Source organism: Poecilia mexicana, unplaced genomic scaffold (assembly GCF_051168715.1).
Source record: "Poecilia mexicana isolate PSO_F unplaced genomic scaffold, ASM5116871v1 scaffold_9, whole genome shotgun sequence".
In the NCBI taxonomy this organism is placed as follows: domain Eukaryota; kingdom Metazoa; phylum Chordata; class Actinopteri; order Cyprinodontiformes; family Poeciliidae; genus Poecilia; species Poecilia mexicana.
In genome coordinates, this window is record NW_028263378.1 from 24497126 (window position 1) to 24514142 (window position 17017).

Below are 17017 nucleotides of genomic sequence, written 5' to 3' on the forward strand. Positions count from 1 at the left end.
CATTAATGGAGTGATTGACCTCTTCACAGACAGGGAGCAGATCCCTTGCACAACAAGCGAGCAATCGCTACACAAAGAGCGAGAGACTATTCAACTGCTAAACTGACAGCAGGCGTGATATCAAACATTTTGTAAAAAGCAAGAAGTAGGATTTCAAATATAAAAAGGTTTCTTAAGCTGACAATATATTTGAGTCCATCCATACTTAGTGTATTATATGTCAGTCCATCTTTGATAGGTAAGCATAATGCAATCTTCATGCAATGTCATGAACTGGAACAGCAAAAAAAATATTAAAAATGCTTTTTTTTTTGTATTGTCACAAATACAATAAGGGGTTTAAAGAATCTCATACTGTTTTTAGAGTAAATCTGTTGATTGTAGAAAATCCAGTTTCTGTATAACCGCTTCAAGTATTTTAGATTTTAAACTAGAGATGTCTCAAAATTCAATCAAAGGGGGTGAAACATTGCTTTAGCTTAGTGCCAAATAGCAGTTTGGGAATCAGATGCAAATTTGTTTAAACTCCACATGAAAGTAAAAAGTAAGCAATAAATAACTTCAGGGTGGAGATCTCCCACTTTGTGTTGTGTTAAACTATGTTGGTCATATCAAAAACAGCCTACTGGAGGTTAAGACTTTTACTGGACTAGTTCAGACTGTGCGATGGCATGCATTGTAAATGTCAATGCAGTTTTATTTTTTAACCATTCTGAAATACTTTAGCATCTTTTATTGAGATTATTGTGCTAATGATGTATCAAATTTAACCAAGCTTGAAAAAAAAGTAATTATCAACCCTGTTTCATTGTCTGTTAAAAAAAAAAAATCATTTTGGTTTTTGAAAGTCCGTCCCTAAATCTAACGTACTTTATTTTTCAAATAATTGTGTACTCTTCAAAAGACCAGTTTCTGTTTCAACCAGACTTCAAGCAATATCCGGCAACAAATTCATAGTGACATGTTATGAATTTTGCCCCATGAAAGAACACATTTCTATGTGTGATCTGAGGAACTGAGACAAGACATGGCCTGGCCTATTTTTCAGCACTGAGGAGGATTCTGCAACTTGAGGCTTTTTTAGAGAAACATAAAAAAAAGATCTTTTTTTTTTTTTTTATTATTTGCAGATATCATTTCACTGGGAGTGTCTGCAAGTGTTATATATGAATGGGATATGAGGTGTTCTAAGGACAGTGGCATTCTGCATGGTTGGCAAAAGGCACTGACCTCTGTAAGTTATAGTGGCCTTTTCCTTATGCCAGCTGGAGCAGGGTGCTCTGCTACTTTGCATTTCTTCTTTTTTTTTCTGCCATGTCCCCCGGTTTGTAGTTTAGCTTTTATTCCTTGGCGTGTCATTGAACAACAGAGAAGATTTATTGGTGGGGCAAAACAAAATAAGCATGCACATAACATCATGGACTTTATCAGACTCTCCACAGTGTGCACAAGTTATAAATCAGTGTCAGAGTTGTGCAGACTCACTAAGCTTCTTTTTTTTTTTTTTACTGTATAACTAGGGGCTGCATCACAGCCGCGCTGTGCTGCTGGCTCGACAGCGACGTGGAATTACAAATCATATGCATGAATCCTTTATTATTAAATTCCAACCTAAAAAACAAAGCATGCTAAAGGATTTTCCTTATTAAGGGCAAAAGAAAGATTTAGTGTAATTTAATCATTGTAACATATTGCTCAGAGACCTGAGATTAAAAGATAGTAATCGCATTCTGGTCAAGTATTACAAGAAGATATGCTTGGCTCACATCAGCAGGCAGAGCACATCCCCTTAAGTCTGCATTAGCACAGATATCCATATGATAGGCAGTGTTGCCATGCTACACGCCCCTGTCATAGTTTGTAAGCTCGCAGAGGAATGATCAACAACCTCATTGGCTATGTTTTTATTGCTCACAATCTGCCTGCAAGTTTATTAAGATCCAAGCAAAGCTCCTTCAATGGAGCATGGAGGGGGGAACAAACAGCCCCAGTGTTACTGATACAGCAAATACTGTTTGAGCTGACAAAGGCTAGCAAGGCCTAAAGTCGCAGAAATCCCAAAAGAGTTGCGACAGCAGACACCCCTCAGCAGGAGTCCTGCGTACTTTGTCGCATTTTTAGAGAGGATTAGCCGTAATGGTGAACGAAATATGTTCACCAACATACAATGTTGTTGTAAACAGTGTCATAATCCACAACAAGTGGGGAAAACAACATAACGAGGTCAAACCAACGTCCGCAGGCTTAACGCCCCGCCTCTGCTTAAAGCAAACAAAGTTGTCGGTTATATAAAAAAAAAAAACAAAGCTCAGTTAAGCAAACAATAATGATTTAGATCAAAATTCAAGTGTATAAATTTGCTTTATTACCAATGAATTACCTCCGTCCTCCTGTTATCATTGCTTGGCCCTTAATTGAGCTCCTTGCAAAACTTGGCTGCACACACTTTAGGCTCTTCCTACCCTGGAAGCCATTCAAGAGAGCCTTAGTCATAAAATCTTTTCTTGGAGCGACTCTAAAGGCAGACATAATCTTACTGTTTGAATTTAATCTCAAAGCACCCACTTTGGGGTTCACTTGCAGGCTTGGAGAGCAACACAGATTTATGCGGTGCACAACAATGTGGCTAGGCAGCTGGATGGACAGCAGGTTTGTTATATAGATGATGGCGTGACAAGTAATCTTATATTAGTTTATTGGTTCCTAAAAGACAGTAAATATCTTGAGTGTGTGGCTTCATGAAGAGGTCCGAAATGTGTGTGATCCCTGGTTTATGAATGATATTTACTCTCAAATCCTTCAGCAGCTCAGCATGTTTGATGTTCTTTGCTGCAGCCACATTTGAGTCATAGAAAAAAAAAAAACTATTTCTTTTTTAGATTAGATCAAAACCCTTGCAATCCAGTTTTAGGTGGCCTTTGTGCTGCGTTTTGTTTTGTTGCCCAACATTAGTGAAGTGATCAGCTTTCAATGACCTACTTTATGTTTTCATCTGTAAAACCCCTGCACGGTTACACACCACGTTCAAGCAGCCAACTAGGCTGAATTGTTATCTGTTGAGATCAGCAGCGCATGATCTGATGGCTCATAGCAGGAAGTAATAACTATGCGTCACATAAGGTCAAAGGGGAATCTGACACCTGACATTCCCCTTGCTGAATCATTAGGTTGCTTAGCTAAAAATGTTTGTCCAGTGATCTCAATTCACTAATTCTCTCTGTTACAGAGGCTCATAAACATTGACTTTGACAAACGTTATTGTAATGTACAAGAAAAAAAAAAAAATCCTACTTGATCTTGTTTACTGTATGTATATTGAGTAAGAGAGATATTGTATAAAGTAAAAAGCTGATCGGATTCTGTCAGGCAATCTGCAAGGCGTCTACTTTTCATGTCATGTGAAACATTTAATCTCCAACTTAAATGTGAAGCTCAGTTTCCACCGCAGAAACAAATCATGTTTCCTCCTCAGAACCTGGAAGATTTTGATCCCAGCTGCGTTTTTGCCTGTACTTGAGTGTGGCGAAAATTGTATACGAGGCTTTCACCCGGCAGTCTCCAGTCCTTGACTCCAGTATATCGCTGTGCTTTGAGATTTATCACTGGTTGTAGTCGCCTCACCCACAACTGTGAACTGTATTCTAGAGCTGGCAAGTCTTCCCTGAATATTGGGTGATATACGCACTGGATGACTCTGGTGTACAAGGCCCTTTTTGGCCCGCTTCCTATTTATTTATGCACTTTTTTTCGGAGAACAGGCATCAGTTGTGCCTTATGCTTAAAGTTCATTCTATGCTCTTTGTGTGAGAACAGAAGAGGAGAAGAAAGCTTTTAGCGTTTCTGCGCTCTCTGTTTTGCAAGCTGAGCTAAAACTGTCCGAACTTGTTTCATCGAACACTTTCGGCAAAATTCTTTAAAAAACCGACAACGGAAATCCTGTCAACGGTGCCCGTGTTTCAAATCTTAAATTCCCACTGCCTTTACATTTTAAATTATTACTGTCACAGCTACTGTACTCTATTGTCAAATTGTTCACGCTTGATATATTTTTAATGACTTTTACCGCTGTCTACTCGTCTCAGCCACTACGACCAGTGCTGGTGCCTTTCTTGGCCAGGACACTCGAGTGAAAAAAGTCTGGATCTCAATGGGTTTTTATCTGGTTAAATAGAAGTTTAATTAAAAAAAATTTAACTTTATTGTGTTTTGTTACGATATGCCAATAAAAGTGATGTAGGATTGTGAAGATGAAAAAGATTTAAAATGTGTGTTCTAGTATTCAAGCTCTCAGCTTTACACAGAATTTTCTGTGTAACATAAACCAAAGTTATTTGGCTATTTGGAGAGTTTTTACAAAGAGCATATCTAAAATATTCAAAAGAAAATGCAGCTTTGGAAATTGAAATACCCAATGTTACTTGACACACTGTTGGCTGGTGTTTCTAAAGCAGCCAATCCGGGAGCAATATTTATTTTCCTTTGTGCTGATTGGCTGCAGCCTCTAGAGCAAAGACAAGGACTGTAAATATCAGATTTTGTGGAAGTGTTAAGACGGTTTCCACTGCGCTTGCTAACAATCAAATGAACATCAAAGTTCATTTGATGTTTGAACTATTAAAAAGGACAGCTATAATTATTTCCAGATCGGGTCTGAAATATTTGTAATTTTTAACTCCTTGCAGACGGCGGTGGTGAGTACCATGTTTTGATGCAATTCCTACCTCCATCTTCACATCAAAAGAAACCCCATTACAATGAAGTAATGGGTAAAAACAAGAACTTAGTCAGATTGGAGTTTATTCTTTCAAGGTAAACAATAGTTAGATATATGTCTGGACTTTGACTGGGCCTATCGAGTACATTAAATGCTAAGTGTACCTTTGTTGTAAACCATTGAGTTGTAGCTCTGGTTGCATTTAGTGGCTAAAACATGTTGAACACCTCCACCTCAGGCCTCTATAGTATCGAGGAGTTTTTTTTTTCTTCTTCTTCTTGGGCTGACCTGTATTTACCTCCACTCCTTTTCTGACAAGCTTCCCTGTTCCTGCTGAAGGAAAGCAGCCTCACACCATGACGATGAAATCACTGCTTTCTCACTAAGGATGGTGAGTTAAAAGTGATGTGCAGTGTCACTATCGAAGATTTTCAGAGCTTGTTAATATTGTTTTATAGCCTAACTCTTCTCCAAACTTCTCCGCAGCTGAATCTGTGACGTCGGCAGAGACGTCACAGATTCAGAAAAACTATTCTTCTTCTTCCACTTTATAGTTATGTGCAATTTTTTGTTGCTCTAGCACAAAAAAATTCCCAATAAAATGCATCATTTGTGAATGCAAAGGGACAAAATGTTACAGGGCGTCGGTACTTTTAAGGCACTGTACTGTTAACAAGTCATCTAGTTAACCTTTAAGTTACCTGGGTTAAATTTAGGTGAACAGTGCAAAGCTGCTGACTTAGAAAGGACATCCCAGATAAAGAGAGGGGGTAGCCCTGTTTAATGAGATTAGGCACTCAGAAACCCTGAGAGCCGACTTTGATCCAACTGACCTGCAGATGTTGTAAATAGTTTTAATGTCGCATCGATGCAGCTCACCACACTCCGCAGATTCTTGAAAGTCTTGGGTGGAAGAAAAATAAAAAAATAAAAAACAAACAAAAAAAAAAGCGAATTTGCTGCATTTTAGGAGTTGGTGATCCCACGCAGCTGGTAAATGTTTCAAAATAAAAACAAGAACAGAGTGGAAGCGGGTAATAAAGATGAGCAGATGAGCAGGTAATGCCCATTTAGGACGGGTTTTAATGGAGAACCTGCAGCCAGTGTCCTTCTGGGACCCGGTGCAGACAGCAGACACCAAACCGACTTGTTCAGTAGGGACGGTATATATTTACTCCCAAAAAATAAAACAGTTTCACTTCGCAGAACACGAAATACGATGCAGGATATATTTTCTCTGCAGAAGAAACGATGACTCCTTCATAACTAAAATACAACATTTTGAGGGTGAGTAGTTATGATGAAATATTAACATTTGCAGGTACAAAAACCAGGCACACATAAAATGTTCTGGCCAAGTCATAGAGTCGTGTTGACTTTTCATCGACTCACCTTTTCCCGGGGATGGGGGCCTTTCTCTGACAAATCACAGCAATGGCTCCATCTGCTCCCATGTCTAGCGTGATGTCCCACAGTAAGGAGTTGCTGGGTGTTGCTGTTCGAAAGGTCACACCTTTCTTTACTGATGCTCTGCAGAAAGCCACAAATGAAAAGGTCAAGAATGTGGCCAATAGGAAATGTCTGTATATGTATGCGATATTTCACATCTTGTTTTCCAGGCCTCTCAGTGTGCACCGCACAAAACAGTTTTTGCAGGGCATCACAATGGAGTTTTATTTTCAACAAAAGGAGAGCGTTTTGTGTGTGTGTGTGTGTGTGTGCATGTGCGTGTGTGTGTGTGTGTGTGTGTATCTGAAACACATAAAACAACTATCATGTAGCAACTCGTATCCAACCCCCCGGTGCCAGTTTCTCCACCTTCAAGTCTGTTCTTTCGCTGTGTGCTTTCATGATTTAAAATACACAGATGGATTGGGAGTTTTCTTGGCTGACTAATTTATAAATTGTGTACATTATGAGGGAGAAAATGCTGTCCCCGCGGGCTTTCCCCGGCATAAGTAGCTTCCAGTAGGTCAAATGTTAATGAGATGCTGTTGTGTAAGAATTGCGAGGGCCAACAGAGAGACACGAGTTTTTTAAAAAAGAATAAGAAAACAACAGAACCCTGTACATGTGTTGCCTCTTCCATTTGTGTGTAGGTTTGTTTTTTGGTTGTTGTTTTTTTTTTTTTGTTTTTTCAAATCTCTTGTGGGACCTGCTCACAAACAGCATAAACAGGTTCTGGTAGACAGTTTAGAGAGAAAAAAAAAAAGAAGAAAAGTCTAATTCTTTGATTTTCATTCGCATGTAAAGCTGTGTGGTTTATCTCCCAATCTTCAAGATAAACACAAGTGTAGAGCGCATTACGAGTCTCTAAGGAAGCATAATCTGCGATAATAGCAGCAGCAATCTGAGCGCCGCTCCTGCTGCTGACTTTGGTTTTAGTTTCAGCCAAAAGAAAATGAAATGCAGGTCCCCGGTGAGCCCTGTGGAGGAACGCAACCTTGCACGTATTATTATGCCCGTGATATAAAGTAATACTGACCCACTGCATTGAATATTTTGAACATATTTGTGTTTCCTGCGGCGTCGGAGCTCGACTGCACATCTGCCTAAGTGGGAGCTAATTCGAACATCCGTCGTGGAGCTTCAGCGCCCGCCACGACCCGCTGTCCTAACAGCAGGAAATCAAGATCGGAGGGCGTTCCTTTTTCTCAGTGAATGAATTTGGCTGCTTTAAATTCAAACAGAAGGAGATCTCTAAAGGTTAAAGGTTACAATTAGAAGGGAATAAATGATCTGTGAGCATGGCTTCTGTGTAAGCTCACGCCCCCACCCTGCAGGCTGCCCGTTTCCGTCCCACCTGCTTGCTGCAGAAGCTCATTACCCTGATTAATAAGAGTTCACAAAAGGAGGACAAGGCTAACAGGGGAAATCCTCCAGTGTAAAAACAAAAAAAACAAAAAAGAAACTGGATCGCAAATAAAAACAATGTTTGCTGTCTATTACGCACAGCTAAACGCCGCTGCTTAAAAGTCAAAAGGCATTTTAATTGGCATAGCAATAACATGTTGAACAGCCAATGAAGAAGCTGACCAATCTGAAAAAAATAAAAAGGTTTTAATAGTATTGTCATGACCCTGTTATGAGATCATGTCCAGAAATTTGATTACAATACAAATTATCATCAACGTATCAGTTGTTGTGCTGCAGCAAACAGTTTAAGTTTAGGTCCAAAGTTACTAATCTGCCCAATAAACCTTAAAAGACATCAGTCAAAATTGTCCCTTACGGGTAAATTCTTATCTGAGGGAACCATCCTAATCACAATTAACCCTAATTCTACAATTTACTGCTTTCTGGAGAAGCGGTATGTTTATGGGACTGAATGTCCAAAATGTTATGTCAGCTGGTGGAAGAAGAACCTTTATCAAAAACTTGCATCTTGTTCAGGAGTTTAAAAGTGTCACCGTCAAGAATGTCAATTTTAGGGGAAAAGTTTGGGGGAGGAAAAAGGAAGGAATTGAGAAACTCAAGTTTTCCAAACTACCTGAACGTGTCAGATTCTCAGACCAGATCTGTGACAGTAGAGCAGAACGGGTGTTTGTTCATTTCCTCTAAACCAACTTGTGGTTTTGTTCTTTCATTTGGAGTGCTGTCTGTGTGTTATTTGCTTGTGGGGTGGGTGGATTCTGGATTAATCTGGCACTAAATAAAGTCGCTGAGTAACAGAAGACTGTGTGAGAGGTTTGGAGGAAACCAAAGTTGAATTTCTACAACATTAACCTTTACAGGAAAACTGGGCAGTAACTATTGTGCTGATAGAAAAAAAAAGCACTCATTGAGAGCTAGCACATGGATTTATGTGTATTGCTAATTAACTATAATGAATTATAAATTATCTATTCTTATGTCAAATAAAAACATGCAAGAGATGTGTATTCCTACAAGCAGTAAATCAATTAATCGTATGTAACTAAAACAAACTCAATAATTTCCATCGATATGATTTTTTTTTTCTTGTTTTCGCTCCCTTTACTAAAACCTGGATGACAAAAGTCTTCGGTCTGGTGATTTGGTCTCAACTCGCCCTTTTCTTTAAAGGACAATTTTCTTTACGGCGACTTCATAATCCGTTTTATTTGATGTTTCTGTTATTTTGTTGATTTATTTTTGGATATTTAAAATGCCTTCAAGTTCCAAGGTGTTAATTTGAATGTAAAGTTTATTGATGTTTGAGAACGTGTTCTTGCATTATTATGCCAGTACAATTACAGTGCTTGATAATGGACTCCAAACAACAATATTATCGTTTATCGCAATAACTTTTGGGACAATTTGTCGTCCAGCAAAATTTGTTATTGTGACAGGCCCATGTGTTCCTCGTGACTCGGACAACACCTCTTTTGAACATATCAGGTGAAATCTGATCTGATGTAACCTAAATACAACATACAATACTTCTGACATAATTGTTATTTGAGATTAAAAAAAAGACAAATGGATAAAAATATGTTATGGTTATTGAGGCTGTTTGTTTAGGGATTAGCCTCATCTGTGCTTCTGGGTCAGCTCACCCTTTCACATAGCCATACCACTAGTTTGTACTCATCCTTTGCTATTTTGTTCCTCATTACTCCCATTTTGCAAAAATTATGTACAAAACGTCATATTTCTATTTGTTAGGCTTGTTATTGGATTCTAATAAAAACTGTGATCAAACCAAAACAACGTTGAGCGACTTCCTCCCGGTTTATGTTATTTATTGGATCCGTATAGCCACTTCTCCTCGCAGTAGACTTCGAGAAGATTACAGAGAACATCCTGTGGCAAATATTATAAGTAATTTTGTGTCATGTGTTTTTTGTTTTTTTTAACACAGCACCTAGATCTAAGCTGCGCCTCTCTGTGTATTTCACCACACATTTTGCCACTCCAAACTCACAAAAAATAATAAAAAGAAAAGAAAAAAACTCTGACTTTCTTAAATCACATTTAACTTGGAACAGAAAATAAAGCCCCAGAAGGAAGGCACAGCTTCAAGGTGCTTCAGAGTCTCTCCGGTTAGTCGCTGAAACCAGTTTCCGTGTGCATCAGAGTGACTGACAGAGGAAAACAGAAGGGGGTAATTGTTAACAGTCTGAGCGCTCCCAGGAGGCTGTGGAGGCAACAACAGAGGAGGAAAACACACAGTGTGGTTTAGATGAGCAAAGGAGAATAGATGAGGTCTCAGTCCGAGGACCTGCTTGTTCCTGATTTGGTTTCGGTTTAGCAGACAACGAGATGGGAGGTGGCCGGACCCGTTGTTGTTCACAGTAATGGTAATGTAGTGTCAACACAGTGTCCCCCTATAGCTGCTGTTGGGATCAACAGTGAAATGTTGATAGGTTTTTGTGAAGTGCTTAAATTAAAGAACTAAGCACAGAGCGCTTTACTAGATTATTCGAGTTTTTCCACATTTTCTTGAATTCTCTTCATGTCACTTCAGACTTATTTTCTACTTTGTGTCAGTCCATCACAAACAACCTCAATAAAATATTCATGCAATGTGGATGTAATGTGACAAAAGGGGGGTAAGGATCCATTTGCGAGGCACTGCACAAATCTGCTCCAAATCTGTATGCAAGGCTAAGATAATCAGCAGCTTGGTGTCACTTTGTATTAGAGATAATAATAATAATAATAATAATAATAATAATAATAATAATAATAATAACACACCACCCACGATGAATCTAATATGTTTATTGAAAATCTGCAATTTGACTTTTTTTTTTCCCCCTTTACTTTTAAGCTGCTTCGCTCTGTGTTAGTTGAACCAGCGATTTGTAAGCTCTTTTAGATATAATTGCAGTTCTGCTGACTATAGAGAATAATAATTGCAGTGTGAATGTGCGGTTTGCTTCCAATCGGGGAAACCTTAAAACCTTTAATGCACTGCAATCAGCGAGGGAAGAAGGATGGAATATTCACAGTAATAATGAGAAAACGTAACAGCGTGGTTAATCTAGTAATTGCCTCTGAATACGGTGGCCTGCCATGATGGAACACCCCCATGTATTAGGGCCGAGTGGAGCAGGGTGTACTTAATGAAAAGTGGCAGTAACAAGGAGTCTTATCTAAAGTCCCCTTTTTCAAAGAAGTAAAAAAAAAAAAGGATTCCCCTGCATCTGGAAAAGGTGTTTTTTTTTGAGTGGTTGGGAACAGAAACCCGTCTCCATGGTCTTAGTGGGCCCAGAGGAAGACAGCAGGCTGGGAGAGGCACCGGGGCAGAGAAGATGGATGGCTGTGGAGACGGATGCTGACAGCGCGTGTGAAAGGCAGCTTTCAGGTGCTGCAACAGCCATCCATCTCACTTTCTGACCAGGTAAGATATGAGTGGCAGGAGTGGCTCAGCTATTACATAATACTCTTTTTATTTTTGTTATTATTATTTTCTATATGCACTCATGGAATAAACCCTGTCTTGCAAAAATACTTTACATCTCTTGTACTTTTGCCCATTCTATCAGAAACTTCAATGTATTTTACTGGGAGTATATAGTCAGGTCAATTCAAGTTTATTTTTATAGCACGTTTATTTATCTACAAGGCGGCTCAAAGTGCTTTACACCAAAAGTACGTAATACAGTAACCAATTATGAAACAAGAACGCCATCATCAAACACATATACATCAAATATATTAATCTCTGCTCTAATTATTACAAATCAAATGTAACTCTAAACAGGTGGGGGGTTTAGCCTGGATTTAAAGGAGCTCAGTGTTTCAGCACTTTTGTGGTTTTCTAGAAGTTTATGGAGAATAGAAACTGAATGCTGCTTCTCCATGTTTGGTTCTGGGGAAGCAGTGTAGACGAGAACCAGAAGACCTGAGCGTGATAACTCATCAAGCTCACTAGTATTCATTCGGATTGTGGGAAATTAAAGACATTTATCAGGAGAAAGTTGAGCAATATGAAAGATCGACTATGAAATTTCAACCGACTGCAGACAGTGTGAGTGGAGCTCACAGACTACGCACAAGTACGTGGGAGAAATGTCATAATTCAAGTAGTTAGAGTTCATCTATCTGTGATTACGGTAATTCTCAGTATAATGTTAAATAGTATTTTCTCTTTTCCACCAGCTACATGGGCGACACAGCAGACATATATAGCATCTAGCTCTTGGGATGTTTTCTTCAGCAAGCATGGAGAAGCTTCCCATAGCTGCTGGGTAGATAGATGGAGATAAAAACAGGGCAATTCTTGAAGAAAATATGTTGAGAGCTAAAAGATTTGAGATTACACCACCCTAAGCTTCCAGCCAGATCAACAATGTAGTGGTTTAGATCCATGATTGTCAAACTAGCTTCTGTTAGAAATAGCAGGTGGAAGCGGAGTATTTCTGGATTTTGAGGTATGTGTTTGTATTTCTTTTAATTTTGTGTCTTCAGATACAAACTGGCAAAATCATTACAAAAGGAAGCTGTACAGTGTTTGTGGGTAAGATTCAATGATATGCCAGGTATTAAAAATGCAAATGTACAGCATTTTTTTTTTTTTTTTTTTTTTTTCAGGCATACACAACCATTAACATTGATATCTGTCAATGCAAGTTATTTTCCAACATATCTGTATCGGCCCGATAAGCAAAACTGGACTGACGTTAATAACCAACATGTATTTTCATCTTGTTGCCATTTAAGTGTTTCAGCAGATGGAGGGGAGTAATCAGGCGGTATTTGTTTGGTCATGTGATGGTGATGAAGCGCAGCAGGATTGTAGAACAGAAAAACAATGTCAGTGGCATGATTGTTTTGTTGAAAGTGTATATCAACCAAAATGTTCATGTCAGCCCCCTTAATTCTCTCTTTTTTTTTTTTTAGTGTGACGATCATCTTGTGTTATACACAAAGAAGCCATATTGGATTTTGAGGTCAGTGTTTGTAAGAAACCTCTCTGGCTTTATGGGGCTTTCTGTAAATGTTTTTAACTGTAAACCTTAGGCTCTCAAATTTTGGAAAAACAAAATGCATTTTTAAACCACGTCATGCAACCTGTGAACTAGCGATCAAAAGATAAGAATGCTTGTTTATTATCACTTAAACGCAGCTGAGAAAGTCCAAATCCTGTTGCATCACCGTTTTAAGGTGTCTATCAAGACGGTTGCCTGTTTTTTACTGGGGATGTATTCGCTGTAAAAAGTCTGAGAACCACTGATTTAGACTGAAGGATATCTGTGCGTTTGATGGCCGAGTCAAAATCCAAATGAGAACCCGTAACAGCAGAGTAAAACTACCAGATGCTCTGACCTCTGACCAGTCTGATGGACCTTCAGCTGCTCTGCAAAGAACAACGGCAAAAGTGTTCAAAGCACTTGAAGCTGCAGCTGAGTGTGAATATTTTTGATGGTGTGCTAATGATGAGAACTGGAACACAAACGTATACAACCTATCACTTACAAATCCAAATATGTCATGACATTTTGGATTACAGCTCAGCTTTGCCAACAGACTTAACTCTAAAACGAAGTGTTTTCCAGACTGATACGAAACGACGAAATTATTTAAAAATTCCATTAAGCAGAAGCTGGACTATTTCCTTGGTGTAACCTGGACGCCCAAACCCCAATGTATTCCATTATTAATGGCAATATGGAGATGCTCCATAAGGTTTGTAATTGCTTCTTCTACACTATGATTTTTCCAATCTAACTGTGCAGATAAGTTTCCTACGGGGGCCACAGCACCACCACAAAACCCCAATGAAATCGGAAACAGATGCAGTCATTAATTATGCAGGCAAATGTCCAACGTTTAGCCAGTCTGATGGCGAGCCATTGACAACGTGCTCATCGTTCTCATGGAGCGGGGGGGAGTTCGAGGTGGGGGGGGGGACCTTCATGCCAGCGCTCCTGCCAGATGGCGGGGACGGCGGGGACAGCGGGCCTCAAAATGGATGTAAAACCCCCCATTTGTTACACAGATGAAGGATTAGATTTCCAGGTTGAAAGGCTTAGCGGAAACCGTGTCATATAGAGAAAGACGGCTAAATTTAATTTCATGTCTGAACGTTTCCTTAAGATGATTCAATAGGCAAAGAAGAAGGCAAAACAAACCGCTTTGGTTTTACAGTCAATGCCTTTTAACTTCACAAGTAACAAAAAATACTCTAATTTCCACTAAGTAGGGGGAAATGAAAGCGGTACAGTTGCATGAAAAAAAACTGATTTATTCGACAAAAACGAGAAACAGACGCTTTTTTTTTTGTTTCTTTTCCCCTCGGTCAACCTTAAATTTAAATATCCCTCGACTCTGGGCATAGAGATCAATAACACGTTAATCATGCTGATGAGAGAGCATTAAGGAGAGCTTAATGGGATACGCAGACAGTGATATAGCACACAGACATCTGTTGAAGTCTGGGTGCACAGAGCTTGTTAATATGCAGATAAGATGGGCCAGCGTGGCGACGTGTTGCCGCGGAAATGGAACGAGCACACAGAGCGCACGGCGCTTATAGGATGATGCAAAACGGAAATTTCTGAGTCTTAGTCACCGAAACCTACAGTGCAGACATGATGGCTTACTAAAAGGATTCCAAGTAATATTGTCAGTCTTCCAACCAAATGCAGAAAGCAGGAGGCTTAGAGGGAACTGAAGAAAATGGAGGGTGGGGGGAGGAAGTGAGGTGGCATCACGGTTATCTGATTTTAATTTGGGTCTCTTTTGGGTGACTAAGTAAATGAGATAAAGCAGCAATGATTAAAAGTGACAGGTTGAAGAGGGCGGGAAATTAACTTTTCATTTTTGGCTTCGTTGCTTCAGCTAAAATAAAGAGACGGGAAGAAAAGAAAACTAGATAATTAAGACAAATAGATGACCTAACCTTTCAAGCTACGTGGGTTTATGTACTATTATTGAATTTAATGATTCTCCCTAAAAATATTCTTCCAAACTTGAAGAAATGTCAGATGAAACATTTTGACCTTTATGCTTTTTTGCTACGTCTCATTGCATGTGCTCAACTGTTCAAGTCCATGTTCATCTTTTTTTTTCAAACTGGGAAGAGGATTACTAAATGAAGAAAAAGTCAAAATCTTCAACAAAACATTGTCAGGGTTTCATTATCAGCGATGTATAGAATGTAAAATGTTGGGCAAAATTCAGATCTCTGCAAAAGTATTTATGTCATTCCGAACTTTTCCGTATTTTGTCACGTCGCAGCTGAAGATGTGGGGTATTTCATTGGGATTTTGGGTTACAGACCAACTCAAAGTAGTGCAGGGAATAAAAACAATATGTGATTTCAAGAGTTTTCTTCTTGTTGTTTTTATTCAGACTTGCAACTGCAAGTCATTTGAACTGCAGCTGCAATTTGGTTTCTGCATTTGGTTCGAATCAATACCAGCTTTTGGCATCCATAGACAAAAAATGTTCACAAATGTGGGTTATTACAAAATAACCCACACCCAGGTAGACTGGATGGAAAGTGTCTGTAAACATCAGTTTTAAAATTCTCGATTGGATTTAAGGACTTTGACTGGGACACTTCGACCTCACGTGCAGCCTGCGAGCTTTTGGGTTGATGTCCTGCTAAGATCAACCTCTGCCCCAGCCGCTAGTCCTTTGCACCCTCTAATATGAAATTTCCTCCAGAATTGTTTTATATTTAACTTCATCCGTCTTGACATCGGCCTGCTTTTCTTTTCCCTGCTGAAGACAGTCATTTCTAACACCAAGACGCTGCTACTGCCATGTTTCCCTCTGGGAATAGTGTGTTCAGAGTAGTAGTTGCTTACAATTTGCCAGAAGAAAAACAACAAATTGTTGTTGTCATCTGTCCAGAGCAAATTCTTCCACACATATGCAATTTCCCCTACATGGCTTGAAATAAACTGTAACTATTTCGTAAAAGCTACATTTGTGGAGTGCATGACTAATAGTTGTCAGATTCTTGAGGTGGGAATCTCTGCCGCTCCTCCAGAGTAACCATGAACCTCTAATATCTAAATCTAGTAATGCTCTCCTAGCTGGGCCTGTCAGTGTAGGTGATGTCCATGTCATAGTAGGTTTGTAGTTGAGATTACACTCTTTCACTAAAGCAAAACACTGAAGCTTTCACATAACAACTGTATTGTTTATAGAGCTTAAGTTACTCAAAAGTAGGGCTGTGTAATAATATCGATTTTGTGATATATATATATTGATATTTTCTTTCCTAGACAAAAATCGATATTCATCCGCAAGTATCGTAACATCCAACTGTCACCTTGCTCACTCACTGCTTGCTTCGCCGGGAGAGTGATTAGGTCATCAGGCTTAAATGATTCCTTCAGATGTGTTTAGTGTCAAGGTTAAAAAGGTATCAAACTATTCAGAGCAGGGTACTTGGTGCACTTTATTTACTTTACAAATTCATGTAAGCTACAGTTTGTACTGTTTCAATAAAAGAAACATGTTTTCTCACCACTTCTTTGATTCATTTTGTCCAGCTATCAACTTTAAGTCTGTGTCCATGTCCAACCAGAGCCAGGTATTGTGTAGTTGGTGCTTTTAATCAGTTTTCAGTTAAATTAATTCAGTCCAACTCTATAATAGTCACAACATGCCACCAAAATCACTCTGTCCCTCTAAAATCTTTCAGAAAATTGCAAAAGTGTATTGAATTGCATCGTTTGCTGAATATCGCAATATATATCGTATCGTGATCAGAATATCGTGTATCGTATCATTATTATATCACTACAGCCCTACTCAAAAGTGGGTTCTTTTTTGCAAAATTGTTAATTTATGAAGGCTACTGGTTGGTCTGGGATTTTAAATCGGAGCGGGTATAGTTTTTTTCTGACTTTTATATGTAAACAAAGGCTGACAATCATCCTATCCTGTAATATTATTTTCTCTTTACAATTATGCAAAACGTCATGTTGGTCTTTCAACAGGTTCTGTAACATTTCGGCAAAAACCTTTGAAGTTTGTGGTTTTATTGTCACAGTTCAAAGGGTATTCGCACACTTGGAAGGAACAGTGTGTTACTAGTACCCAGGAACTAACTAATGGGTAAACAGCCTTTACGGGTTCTTGTTGGGTTCTAAGTAAAGACGCCTTGCTCAAAAACACAAGGCGATACGTTACCTCTTCAAACCAACCAAATCTATAACTGTCCTGTTGGAGAAAAAGCTTTCCATTTCCCCTGACAGATCATTATTCACCTGCTCGGAGTAAAGAAGACTCCGTCTTGAATAATAACACAATAAATCTGTCTGTAATCAGGTTAGCGCAAATCTCTGCTCCGTCTGTTCTGACAGCTGAAATCAGCATATCGAGCGTTACTGCGGAGAGGTTCTGTTTGATCTCCGACTGGATAAAGACAACAAA

General features: G+C 39.0%; 1 protein-coding gene across 1 annotated transcript in view; it reads right to left on the reverse strand.

Annotated features, from left to right (window-relative positions):
• The window catches only part of LOC106927399 (transmembrane protein 132D), a 40241-nt gene that overhangs the window by 12697 nt on the left and 10527 nt on the right, over positions 1–17017 (reverse strand). Inside the window, exon 3 of the mRNA XM_015002940.2 lies at positions 6107–6244. Coding sequence (XP_014858426.2) covers positions 6107–6244 — 138 coding nt within the window. The remainder of the gene's footprint in view (positions 1–6106; positions 6245–17017) is intronic.